The 12,590-nt window shown below is 51.6% G+C and overlaps 1 protein-coding gene across 7 annotated transcripts in view; it reads right to left on the bottom strand.

Annotated features, from left to right (window-relative positions):
• The window catches only part of NF2 (NF2, moesin-ezrin-radixin like (MERLIN) tumor suppressor), a 46,047-nt gene that overhangs the window by 19,906 nt on the left and 13,551 nt on the right, over window positions 1–12,590 (bottom strand). For 6 of the 7 annotated variants that reach the window (XM_057410903.1, XM_057410853.1, XM_057410862.1 and 3 more), the window contains exons 4-10: window positions 11,374–11,457; window positions 6,755–6,823; window positions 6,532–6,614; window positions 5,835–5,910; window positions 4,992–5,126; window positions 3,046–3,120; window positions 1,309–1,422 (exon numbers count right to left, since the gene is read on the bottom strand). In XM_057410903.1, coding sequence (XP_057266886.1) covers window positions 1,309–1,422; window positions 3,046–3,120; window positions 4,992–5,126; window positions 5,835–5,910; window positions 6,532–6,614; window positions 6,755–6,823; window positions 11,374–11,457 — 636 coding nt within the window. The remainder of the gene's footprint in view (window positions 1–1,308; window positions 1,423–3,045; window positions 3,121–4,991; window positions 5,127–5,834; window positions 5,911–6,531; window positions 6,615–6,754; window positions 6,824–11,373; window positions 11,458–12,590) is intronic. The other variant, XM_057410893.1, reaches the window with a different exon arrangement.

Below are 12,590 nucleotides of genomic sequence, written 5' to 3'. Positions count from 1 at the left end.
CCAATACAAAAGGACGGTCCAGAACCAGCTCCTAACTGCGGGTGCTGGGGAGGGAGGAGAGCAGGCAGCAGCACAGTGGCTACAGCAGGGCAGCCAACCTGAGCAGGAGCCCGACCTTTCCCATAGGGCACAAGTGCTCTGGGTTGGAGAGCTCATGCGAGGTGCCCAGCTCCTGCTGGCCCTCAGCACCCTCACCTCTCCCAGCAGCCCAGCTAAGCACAGATCCCAGGTCCTGCTCATGTTATTCCAACACATAAACCTGCCCCTGAAGCCACCAGCACTTGGACACCTCAATGCTCCTTCCACAGAGAGCTTTTGCTCCACGGCACCAACTCCTTACTGACCAGAGGAAGCAAGAATCCCCATTCCCAGAGGAGCTGGCCTAGTTCTGCTCAGTGACTCATGTCCCATCCTCTCCTGCCCCATGAGCTGCAGGAAGGAGAACTGCTTCAGGAGGTGCCTGTGGGACAAGCCACGCCACATCTCCAGGTCAGCCCAGCACCTCAAGGCCAAGCTCAGCACCATGCAGCCACCTCTGCGGCCATGCTCAAACCCATTAACTTAACAGTCCCTTGAGCATCAGGCCCTCCTGGGTACAAGTGGCTGCTCCGGTTTCTCCTGCTGCAATATAGTGGTTTGATTGCAAAAGGGCCATTTATATTCCAAGCACCAGCACTCAGATTAGCTGTGCAGGTTTCAGGGAGTAGAAAAGGTCTACGAGCAGAAAACAATGATTCAGACAATCCAATTTGCTGATGTATGTTCATTGCCTCCACGCTGGTGCCTCCAAAGAGGCGTTCTCACTGCCTGGGCTGACCTGCGGCAGCTAAAGGGGACCAGCAGCAGATTAGCATGCAAGCTGCATGCCCCAGCCCCGGCGCGCATTCCATCAGCAGGCAATTAGACAAGGAGGCAAAGAACCTCAGCAAAGCACTGCTCCCCCTCACAGCCTCTGCTTTCCCTACAAGCAAATACCCCCTCACACGGCAGCTTGGCAGCCACGGAGCCCAGGGGTAAAGCAAGGCGGGGAAGATGTGCACACACCTGCAGGACACCCGGAGCAGCTCTTCCCTCCCATCATCCCAGTTTTGTGCTCCAGTATAGGGGCTGGATGCGGGCTGCCATTGGCCTGCAGAGCCAAGCTGGGCATGGCTGGCGAGCCGGGAGCAGTCTATTAACAAGATGTTCACAGGCCCTTCCCTCAAAGCTGCTCCTAGTGCTTGATGCCATTCTGGAGACTGCTCCCTCCCGAGTTCATTTGCAGCTCTGATTTCAGCTCACGGTTTGGTTACAGGAGATGTCTCTCACCTGCTTCCTGGCTTTCTCCTCCCTGGCCTGTGCTTTCATCTGCTGGACCTCCAACGAGTCTGCCTTCCTCCTCCTCATGAAGAGGTCGTGGTTTCCAATGCACAGCTGAAGAATCTATTCCAGTCGAGGGTGAAGAGCGGAGAGAAAGAGCTGTACACATGACGACCAGGAGGTGGTTTGTATTCCTGACACACAGAGCCACTACAGCTGCTTGGGTCTGGTGCTTGTAAGCACCTCCACCCACTATCCCAAACCCTACCATAGCTCCCTGGTCCTCACTGCCCCCCTTTCTTTAGGCTCAAGATCAACTTGTGCCTTCTCTCAAGTGCATGTGTCAAGCACTGAGACTAAAAAAAGAAACAAAAAAAGAGGAAGAAAAACCTTTTCCATTCCATTTTATAAAAAACCTCCTTGAACATCCCCAGATACTTTTGCTGAAGGGTTTGAGGACCACCATGGGTTCCTCTGGTACTCAAGGAGGACACAGGAGGTGGCAATACTAGAGGAGGGTTAGCAAAAGGATGGGTACACAAGAGAGTGAAAGCTCTTCTCAGCAAGAACAGCAGGTTCTAAACTGGGATTCCTTTCTAAAGCACTGATTCACAAGCCCATCTGCTGTTTCACTTCACAGGTCACAAATGGCTTCTCTGGAGTCACAGGAGCTTCAGCACTATGAACGTGGTGCAGTGGATGTGGTTATGTCAGGAAGCCCCACTTCCCTAAGGCATGGGAAGTACAGGACAGGCTCCACCAGGACAGCAAAGGACCCTCATGCAACTTAGCGACGGTGCACAACTACTACAGGACCTGGATCAAAGCTCCTCCAGATACCAAATTCACAACACTGGCTAAAGCTGGTCTCTAACACGGATGCTCAACATAGCCCCCCCCATCCTTGTACAAGGAGAGTGTCCTCAGAGGGGACCAGCCTAGCAAAAGCCAGGACTGTGCCTGGCAATGGTCCCAGAACAGGGAGATCTACATCATAGGGCAGAATGGGAAAGGTCTGCAGAAGAAAGGGGATCTGGAAAAAAAGATCACAGAATCCCAGCCTGGTTTGGGTTGGAAGGGACCTTAAAGCTCAACCCCCTACCATGGGCAGGGACCCCTTCCACTGGAGCAGCTTGCTCCAAGCCCCTGTGTCCAGCCTGGCCTTGAACACTGCCAGGGATGGGGCAGCCACAGCTTCTCTGGGCACCCTGTGCCAGCGCCTCAGCACCCTCACAGGGAAGAGCTTCTGCCTCAGAGCTCAGCTCAGTCTCCCCTCTGGCAGGTTAAAGCCATTCCCCTTGGCCTGTCCCTACATCCCTTGTCCCAAGCCCCTCTCCAGCTTTCCTGCAGCCCCTTCAGGCACTGGAGCTGCTCTAAGGTCTCCCCTTCAGGAGCCTTCTCTTCTCCAGGCTGACCCAGCCCAGCTCTCTCAGCCTGGCTCCACAGGATGAGGTGACAAGAAGGTTTTACTCACTGAGTGCTTCCACCGTGCAGGTCAACCCAAGGGCTCAGCAAGGGAAAACAGGAGAGGGGGGAAAGATGTTCTGTGAACAAGCTTGACTTGAGCTGCCCCTTCCTCTTCTCGAGCCTCTCAGTAGTAACTGCTACCAAATGACACCTAAAGCCCAGGCAGGCCAGCACACTGCCTCTGCCTGCTCCAAGGAAAGCCCCAAAAGAACACTGCCTCGTACTGCCTGCAGAAACTACTGCTGCAGCCCATAAAAATGACTCCGTCTGGAGACTTACCAGCTTATTCACACGCAGCTTTGATGAATTGAATTTAAAAACATCAATCTTTTTGTCCAATGGCTTAATGGTAAACTGAAAAGGGAAAAATAAAGAGGGAGAGAGTTATCAGAGAGCAGTGCATTTAATAAAGACACAGCTATAAATGTCTTACTGAAAGCTTTGGCTCGGAGGAGGTCAGCAGTGTCAGACAAACAAGGCTGAGAGCTGTCCCTGTGGCTTTTAGCCAAGCAAGAGAATCAGTATCAAAAGCAAGCAAGGAGACAACTGTCCCTCTGCTCAGACAAACATGAGGCCACAGAAGCAATGAGAGTGCTGTCTACCCACAGGCTGCAACACAGCAACTTGCAGAGGGCAGAGGCAGCCTAGCACCTCCGGAGGCAGGATGCTGCTCTCCTGCTGCTCCAGAGAACAGAGAAACTACAGCAGGAACTCCTGATGCTTCTGGAGGAAGGGAGGAAGAACCAGCTCAGGTGCCTGATGGTGGGTAGGAGGTTGCATAAGGAACACAGCAACAGGAGCTGCTGCCCTGCCCAGTGACACCTCCACTCACAAGGGCTGCCCAGGAGGGTTTTGGTCTCTGGCAGTCAGCCCTGTCACAAGCCCTGTCACTCTGAACTCCAGTATCGTCTCTCTCTGTATTCACACTCTAGGTACCAACCAAACAGCTCCAGCCATGGCTTGGAGAGCAGGACACAGGTGGCATGACCAGACTCCAGCAACCCAACCCCTGCATAGACAGGTAACTCTGCACTAGCTAAAAGGGCACTTGAAGAGCTGGAGTGCTCACAGCACAGCATTCCTTAGCAGCACGCTTGTATTCCATCACTCTGCCACACACTGCAAAACCACCCAGCTGAGACAGCACTCGAGCAGTCTGTGTCCATTAAAGCAGGCCTGTTTGTCAAGCCATGGCACTGCCTGACCAGGGCTGGGCAGAGCTGGCCCTGGCAGGGCTTTGTTTCATCAGTTTAAGAGCCAACCTTTAGACTTACACACAGGCAGATGTGAGTGCACGTCCCTGGACTGAGGCTCCAGCACAGCCCTACCAGGCCTGGAAAGCAACAGCCAGGAGAGGAACTGCAGCTCCAGGTAAAGAGCCAGTCTTGCTTGGGCTGGATCAAAGCCCTCTGCTGCTGATGGAGCTGTCATAGCCAGCTGTTGAGCCTGTTTACTACCATGTCAGCTCTACTCGTGGTCACTTCATTACACAGATCAGTGACCTGATGGAAGGTAACAGTCCCTTCTCCCAGGAGAAAGCTCTGTTACAGCCTTGTGTCAGGAGCTGGTTAGGGAGGCTCCTGAGGCAATCACTGAGCAGGCAGCTGCTGCTGCACTCGTCTGTCACAGGCAGGAAAGCCCTTGGAAGTCACCAAGCGTGGGGCTGTCCTGCAGAGCTGGGAAGCTCTTCATTCTTAGACAAGAACTCCAGCACGGCCTCACTGCGCACAGAACTGCACAAGACGTGCAATAAATATGAGGAACCTTCAGCTTCCACCCTGATCAATATCAGCATTAGCTTAGAAAACCATTTCTAATTAAGAAACTCATTTTCTTCCTCGCCACGAGGCAGCTCCTTCCCTTGAGCTGCTGTCTCAGACTGAAAACCGAGCCCATCAGCTCACCCTCCACTGCCAAGTCCATTGCCGTTCCCAACTGGGTTTGGTGGCCAACGACTCAGAAGACTCATATTTATGCTCTGGATTTAATAAGTATCTACCCCAACAGCAGGTTTAAACTACCCAACTTCCTAAAAAGATTCCAGCTGTCATGCCAAGCCTGGCAGCCTGAAAACCCCGGTGATGTAATGAGATGACAAGAGCTCTTCTCACCAGGAAAACACCTCGCTATTTCATAAAACAGTATATAGACACTGGAATACATAGTGGGTACACTGCAATATACAGAGTAAAGCAGAGAGCTCAGCTTCTGAGCTCTGGCCTTACCTCTTTATCGCTGTATGAGATATTGCGGATCTCGTTCCATGGGAAGGAGATTTTAGGGGTCAACCTGTTGTCTGGGTCATAAATGTGAAGACCCAAGGCATCCACTCCAAGGAGCAGCTCGGTGCCCTTTTTGTTCTGCAGGAGGAAAGAAAAAAGCAGAAACCCCTTTAATTCCACTAGGAGGGTTGACATGACCCATTGCTAGCTTCATCACTCAGCCCTGAGCAGCAACCCACCAGCACTGTGCATCTGAATAGCTTCTGGAAGCATCAGAAGGACCTGGAAAAAGGTTCCAGGAAGAGCTTGTAACGGTCTTCCCATACCTAAAGGGGTCCACAGGAAAGCTAAAGAGAGGCTTTGGACAGGAGCCTGTAGGGACAGGCCAAGGGGAATGGCTTTAACCTGCCAGAGGGGAGACTGAGCTGAGCTCTTAGGCAGAAGCTCTTCCCTGTGAGGGTGCTGAGGCGCTGGCACAGGGTGCCCAGAGAAGCTGTGGCTGCCCCATCCCTGGCAGTGTTCAAGGCCAGGTTGGACACAGGGGCTTGGAGCAAGCTGCTCCAGTGGAAGGTGTCCCTGCCCGTGGCAGGGGTCGGAACAGGATCGGAACTTTAAGGTCCCTTGCAACCCAAACCAGGCTGGGATTCCATGACACAGCTTCTGACACTGATCTTGTAAGAAGAAGAGCTCCTGTGGGAGCAGCTCTTCACCTCCAGCCATGTAGCACCGCTGCAACAACATCTCCCAGGTCTGCTGGCTCTCCAAAGCTCCAAATCCCACAGCAACACAAAAGATGAACACAAGAGCTACACCAGCAAGCAGACACGTCCCACAGCGTGCACTCACCCTAATAGCAAAGTAGTTCACTCCATACATCTCCAAGTCCTGAGCTATCTTCAAATACTCCATTTCAGCTTCATCTCTGTCAGGCAAAGAAAGGTCAGCGTTACAGTGTTCAGCAGGATCAGGGAGAGAGGCATGACTGCTCCTTCTAAGCCTAAGCACTCACAAGCTTTAAAACCTGGACTGTGTCTATCACACAGGTCAATCCTGTCTTTGCTGGCAAGATCAATAAAGTCCAACAGCAAATCCCACTCTGCAGCTTGCCAGCATCTTAATGGCTGCCAAGGCCTTGAAAGATGCAGCACTTCAAGCTTTGCTTTGTCTGTCTCCCAATCCCTTGGGCATAATTAGGAAGTCCTTGGCTGGGAGGATCCATCTGACTTCAGGCTTATCCACCTGACAAGGAGCAGTTTTCCACCTGAGGCAGCAATAACACTTCCCCACTTCTTTTCCGGGCTCCCAAATCACCCTGACCCCAGGCAGCAGGGCTGCTCACCTCCCTGCCCTCTGCACAGCATCAGGACCCTGTCACTGACCTGAGGACAGCAAAGAAAGCCCTTTGCCCTTCGTGAGTGTGCTGCAGAGGTGCGCTGGGATTAACCCTGCTGCCAGCAGAGCTCATCCATCACCTGCCCAAGCTCCCCAAACCCTGTGGTCCTGATGGGACTGACCCTGAGGCAGCACTGCAGCACACACTCACCTCGCTCTGCCCCGGTGCTCTGCATACCAGGCTGTTATCCTCTCCTCCCACATCTCCGGAGTCATCTGGTACAGGTTTATCACCTGAGACACGTGGGGAGACAGAGACCAGGTCACACTGAGCCAGCAACACCCGAGCCCCAGGCACCCCTGAGACAGCCCCACATAGACCCTCTGTGCAGAGGCCTTGGAAAGCCACCACTCCTCTCAGCCAAGCTCCTTACCCGCTTTGGGAGCAGCTCCTCTTGTGCCAGGAAGCCTCTCTTGTGCACGTTGGGATCGTAATCGCCATACTGCAAAGAAGCACAGACATTGTGCTCACCCCACCTTAACACCACAGGCAAGGAACACGCTTCACCCCACACATCCACCCCGTGGGCAGGCAGCAAACAGCACTTCCACCCCACACCTCACACCCTCCTGCAGCAGAGAGCAGAGGCTGCTCGATGGGTTTAATAACCAGATTCGCTTTGTTATTTGATTGCTGATAGGAACTGACATCCTCCTCATGCAGCAGAGGTGGAAGCACAACAAACTGCCCACCACTGGCTGATGTCCACCCTCCAGCCAGTGTCCACCATCATAGAATCACAGAATCATTTAGGTTGGAGACCTTTAAGACCATTGAATCCAACCATAAAGCTATTCCTTCCCAAAACATGCATCCTCCAGGACAGGAACAGACTAACACTGAAGTAAAGCCCTGAGCAGCACTGGATTTCCACTGATTCTACCAAGCCTGTGTCCACCATCGATCCTACATCCTCCACTTGCACCAGATGATTGCTGTAAGTCCTTTCCAACAGTTCTATTCCACTCTGGTTACCATGCCCAGGAAACACTTCCTCCAATACAGGGAAAGACTCTGTAGGAGAGGGATCCTTGCTGTCATCCTGGTATAGAGACAGGGAGTCAAGATACAGACAAAGACCTGTCCCCAAAGACTGTCTGATGCCAGTGGTTGAGGTGAGGCAGTTTTTCTGCTGCTGCACACCACCCTCCTGGAAGACAGAACACACAGGACTTGGATAGACTTCTTTAAGGTGCCAATTTTTCTGCCAGAGGGTCTGTTGCTCGACTGCGGCACGGACCCCAATTGGGATTTGTGAAGGGCAGCCAGAAATCAGGGCTATTTGTTCAGATTTGCATCTTTCTGAGCATATGAAGTGACTGAGAAACAAACATGCTACAGAGTGAACAGCCAAGCGCTCCTGCTGTGCCTGGGAGAATGGATTTACCTCCTGGACAGCCTCAAAGAGCAGGAAAGCACCAGAAACCCACACCTCGAATAAGCCAGCAAGTTCAGGAGGACGGTGGATGTGAGGCACGTCCATGGAACGCTGTGATTTCCATTCACCTGCAAGCAGGGTTCTGCAGTAACGCTCCCCAGTTACACAAGGCACGGTGATGTGTGCTCAAGTCACTGCTTTCCTGAAGAACCTCAGCTCAAGAAGTACCAAATGGTGACAATCTTTCAAACCAAGACCAAGACGCATGTGGTGGTCATGTCCTAGGTCAGGCAGCTCCATACCAGCCTCCTTTTAACACCAGAACCAGCACGTCGTACACTGAAACCAGAGCTCAGCATCAAACATCTCCACAGACACCCTTGTTTCAGAGATGAGAAGCAGGGATTAAAGAGGCAGATGTTGATCTGCAGCCAGTGCAGATGCAAAGGAAGCATGCAACAATCAACACTGACTCAGACTTCAATTAACAGAACAAAACCACCATGGATTTCAGCTGTTTTCCAAGGTCTCCACAGATGCTTGGAGGTCCTCAGAGACCAGCATGCTGCAGGTACACATCCCTTGAACCCACATCAAAAGGGAAGAGCCGTAACAACGTAGTGCTGGCAAACAAAACAACTCCAACACCCTTGGAGAGGCAGGAAATAAATCACTTGTAGGTGATGAAAAGAACAGCAAAGAGGATTAATGTGATTATATTGGGTTGTGATCTACCAGAGAGATCCAAGACTAAGTATGGATTATGTGATTTGCACGTGGTGAAAAACATTGCTGTGTCCCAAAGGAATATTTGTACTGAGGAGCCTGGATGAGAACACTGATTATCCACAAGTCAAACATCAACAAACAGCTCTAAGTATTGCAGTATATGTTGGCGGAAATGATTTGGCAAACATACTTCTAAAGACCTTTTCAGTTAAATCAGCACTTCAAAACTGTCCTGGAATTGCAGCTCCTGTTAATAGAACAACGATTAATATTCACGGATACCCAAGGAAAGTGCCTTTACCTCATTCATACCCTTGGCTTATTGTCCTGGATAAACACTGGCATGTTCAGCTTCAAGCTATTGACACCAAGTATTGCTTGTCTGGGAGGAAAATGAACTAAAATGCAAGCAAAGAAGAGCCCTTTACAGTGCTACAGGATGTGAAGTGCTGAGGGGGCTGCAGCAAGCAGGGATCTGCATTTAAGGGGCAAGAAACAAAAGCACCCCTGGACATCCCCATGTTCTGCTGGGTGCATGTCTCAGTAGACCCCAGGCTATTTAAAACCTGAACCATATCCACCACCTGAAAGCAGCGTGGCTGGTTTGAACCAGGGCTAGAGGGAAACACAGTAATTCCCCAAATGAGCCCCCTAACACAGAAATAAATAAGGGCTTATTGTAATGACCCCCGTGCTCCCTTTGTTATTGCAGTTAGGAGTGCAGCAACAGCCCAACCCAAGCTGGCTGTCAGTCAAGTGGCTGTTATCAGATGCACACACACCTCTATGTCAGGCTGTTATGGCCCTAATCATGCAGATCAGCACGTTGTTAGTGAAATTACTGTGCTCAGTGGCCACTCTCTTGACCAGGAAGGACACGTTTATCCTATTGAACTGGGAAGGAGATGACCTGCAACATCTTTCTCCCCAATTCTACACTGAAGATGTGCTTTCAGCTTCCTCCTTGCCTGAAAAAGGACAAGAAGGAGGGGAAACCCCGCCTGGAGCCTGGCTAGTCTGCAGGAGCAGCAAGGAAAAGTGCTGTCTGATGCTGACATGAAAGCACATTAGCAGAGAACAGAAAGGGCATCACAATCTCTGTGCAGAATCAAGGTTAAAAGAACTGCTCTGACTGCAGCCAAGTGTTGAGCACGTCAAGTGTGCTACTGAGCCCCAAGGGCAGCAGCTGAGCTGGGAGAAGGGAAAGGGGCTGGTACAACAGCCCTGAACCACATCACAGCCTCTTCCCAGCCACACGAGCAGAAGCTGTCACAGCCAAGAGTTAACAGCGCTCGATATCTACTCAATGGTTTATTCATTCCTGCAACAGGGAATGTCATCCCCTCCGTATCCTCAGCTCAGCAGGTCAACAGAGGAAAAGGCAAGTGTGTGCTCAGGCACTCTAATAAGTGATGAATGCTGGACTCAAACAGCAGCGTTTGGAAAAGCAACTTGTCCTTCCCCTGATGGGTCTCTCCAACAAAACACGGCTCCATCAATATTCTGACAACGAGGAGAAAACCTTTTCCTAGTAAATTCAAACATTCATCACCAAAGAATATCAGTGCACATCACCCAGGGCTGCAGCCTGCACACAACTGATGGGCTGTGAGGCCCATTATATGGCAATGACAGCAACAGGATGAGGAGCAATGGCCGTAAACTAAAGCAGTTTCACCTCAACATGAGCAAGAGCAACTTTCAGCTGAGGTGGTAGAGCACTGGCACAGGCTGCAGAGGGGCTGGTGGCATCTTCCTCTCTGAAGACATCCCAAACCCACCATCCCAGGACCCCAGAACCTATGTGATTCCATGTGTGACCTGCTCTGGGTGGCCCTGCCTTGGCAAGGGGTTGGACCTGGATGATCTCCAGAGGTCCCTTCCAACCCCAATGGTTCTGTGATGCAGAAAAAGGCATGGGGGAACACTGAGGACAACCCCTGGTTACAAGCAGCCTGGACCAGGCCCTCTCTTCAGGCAGCAGAGCCAAACCCCCTGTCCTGCACTGTCAGCTAAAGGGGTCTCACAGACCAGAGCCACCCTGCTCCTCTCAAACTGCTGCTCCTCAAGGACAGGGATAGGGCCCGGCCACCAGCCTGAGGTCCTGTGAGCCAAAACACCTCCCTGCATCCCAGTCCAGAGTTAGGACTGCCTGCAACAGGAGGCTACAGCAGTACCATCGCTGGGCTGCGATCAGACCCACTCCTTTCCCAAAGACATCATCTCTACACACACCAACTGGAGATCAGCTGCAGGAGTTGTTAATTCAGCAGCAGGACATGCTGTGCATACACAGGATAAATTCCTTCCCGTCCTGCTAGAACGTTTCGACTTCCCAACCTCGGGCAGCTCCCTCTGCTGTGGGCTGCTGCAAGCTGTCCAAGGCTGCCTGCTCCAGACAGGAAATCCATGTTCTCCTAAATAAATCCTCAGCAAAACACAGACTCCACAGCAGAGGAATGAGGGGAATTTGGTGACCGCTGATGTCTTCCTCTGCCTAGCAAGGCCAAACGGCCAAGATCAAACCCAAGATCAAGGGAAAAGCCAGGAAGAGCCCTTTAACACTGCAATAACATCATGTGGCAGAGATGCAGACTCAAACTAAAGTGGTTCTCATGATGACAAGTATTCTGGGGGGGCAGCAAACCCTAAGTCCCACGGCTGGTTTGCCTTTGGATACAGCAGTAAAGGAGCAACATCAACCCATCACCAGCTGTGCTGCCCCATCCCTGGCAGTGTTCAAGGCCAGGTTGGACACAGGGGCTTGGAGCAAGCTGCTCTAGTGGAAGGGGTCCCTGCCCGTGGCAGGGATTGGAGCTGGAGGAGCTTTCAGGTCCCTCCCAACCCAAAGCCAGCAGGCCCCTGGAGCATCCCCCTGTGCTTACCTTGGCTTGGACAGCGTATGAGGCCAGCAGGACAGAGGCTTCAGGAGGACAGTAGATCTTCTCATCCAAAATCTGCTTCTTCACCTGCACGCAGCAAGGGACACAGCACACGCATTCAGTGGAGCAGTGCAAAGCATGACTGGCACAGCAGATGGGTGCAGTTTGCTTTATCTCGAGCTGTCAAGCACACGGTTAACACTGTTCCTAACACCCGTCACAGCTCAGGCCAGGAAGTATCCGGTGGCTGGGAAGGGAAGGCTCAGCCTTTCAAAGGCCCCCTTTTTCAGAGAGGTTTGTGAGAAGAGCTTAATTTATCTGTGGAAAATGACAGAACCTGGAGCCCCCTGCTAAAGGCAAGAGGCGGGGAGAAGGTCTGGTGTGTAAACACGGAGCTAAAACCTCCTAAGGCAGAAGCTATGGACTGATGGGACATTATCCACAGCACTAAACCAAACAGAAGTTTGCAGTGAGCCTCTGAGCACACAAAGGTTTTGCTCTGGGATATTCAGGCCTCATTATGAGTCAGTGCTCACCTGTGCTGGAGGCTAATTCTCCCCAATCCCAGAGGCAGTGCTTTTAGAGCAGGCAAAGCCCTGCAGAGCCTCCCAGAGGAGCACACGTGCAGCTCCCAGCAGCCACAGCTTTACCTTTCCTGGCTTCTGCATATTAAATAATTCAACTTGTCATGTTTGATAGTTTTGGGGTTTGCACACTTTATTTTCCTGAATAAAGGCAGGAAAAAAACCCAACATTCCATTTCCTGAGAGACTTAAACGGATTGTCACAGAGATGCAGCAACATCAATCTGAATTTGTAACATGCTGAGTCCTCAGCTCTGGTTACGACACAAGCACAGAGGATATTCTCCTGCAGTAAGATAAAACCAGGAGAGTATGCAAGCTGATGTGTGCTTCCATTTCCCACACGTGTTACAGGAGCCCCATCAGAAAGCCAAGTAGCAAAGCCACAGTCTGCATTTGTAACACACAGCTTTAACTGCTTTTCCTCTGATTTTCCCTTTCAAAGATGCCAGCAACGTTTTTCCTCATCAAGGATAAAGCCCGTGGCAAAGCAGACGCTTTAAAACGGCGCCAGAGAGACACCAGTGCATGAAAGACACCCTGGGAATCAACAGCAACGCTCTGCATTTGGAAGGCCTTCAGCTCTTCAGAACAAAGATGAACTTTGGAAGAGCGAGGAGCAGCACGAGCTGGTGA

This window comes from Pezoporus wallicus, unplaced genomic scaffold (assembly GCF_028554395.1).
Source record: "Pezoporus wallicus isolate ANWC-B61680 ecotype Strahan unplaced genomic scaffold, APGP_CSIRO_Pwel_v1 contig_8226, whole genome shotgun sequence".
In the NCBI taxonomy this organism is placed as follows: Eukaryota; Metazoa; Chordata; class Aves; order Psittaciformes; family Psittacidae; genus Pezoporus; species Pezoporus wallicus.
Note: the sequence above shows the minus strand (reverse complement) of the source record. Positions and strands in the feature narration are given on the sequence as shown.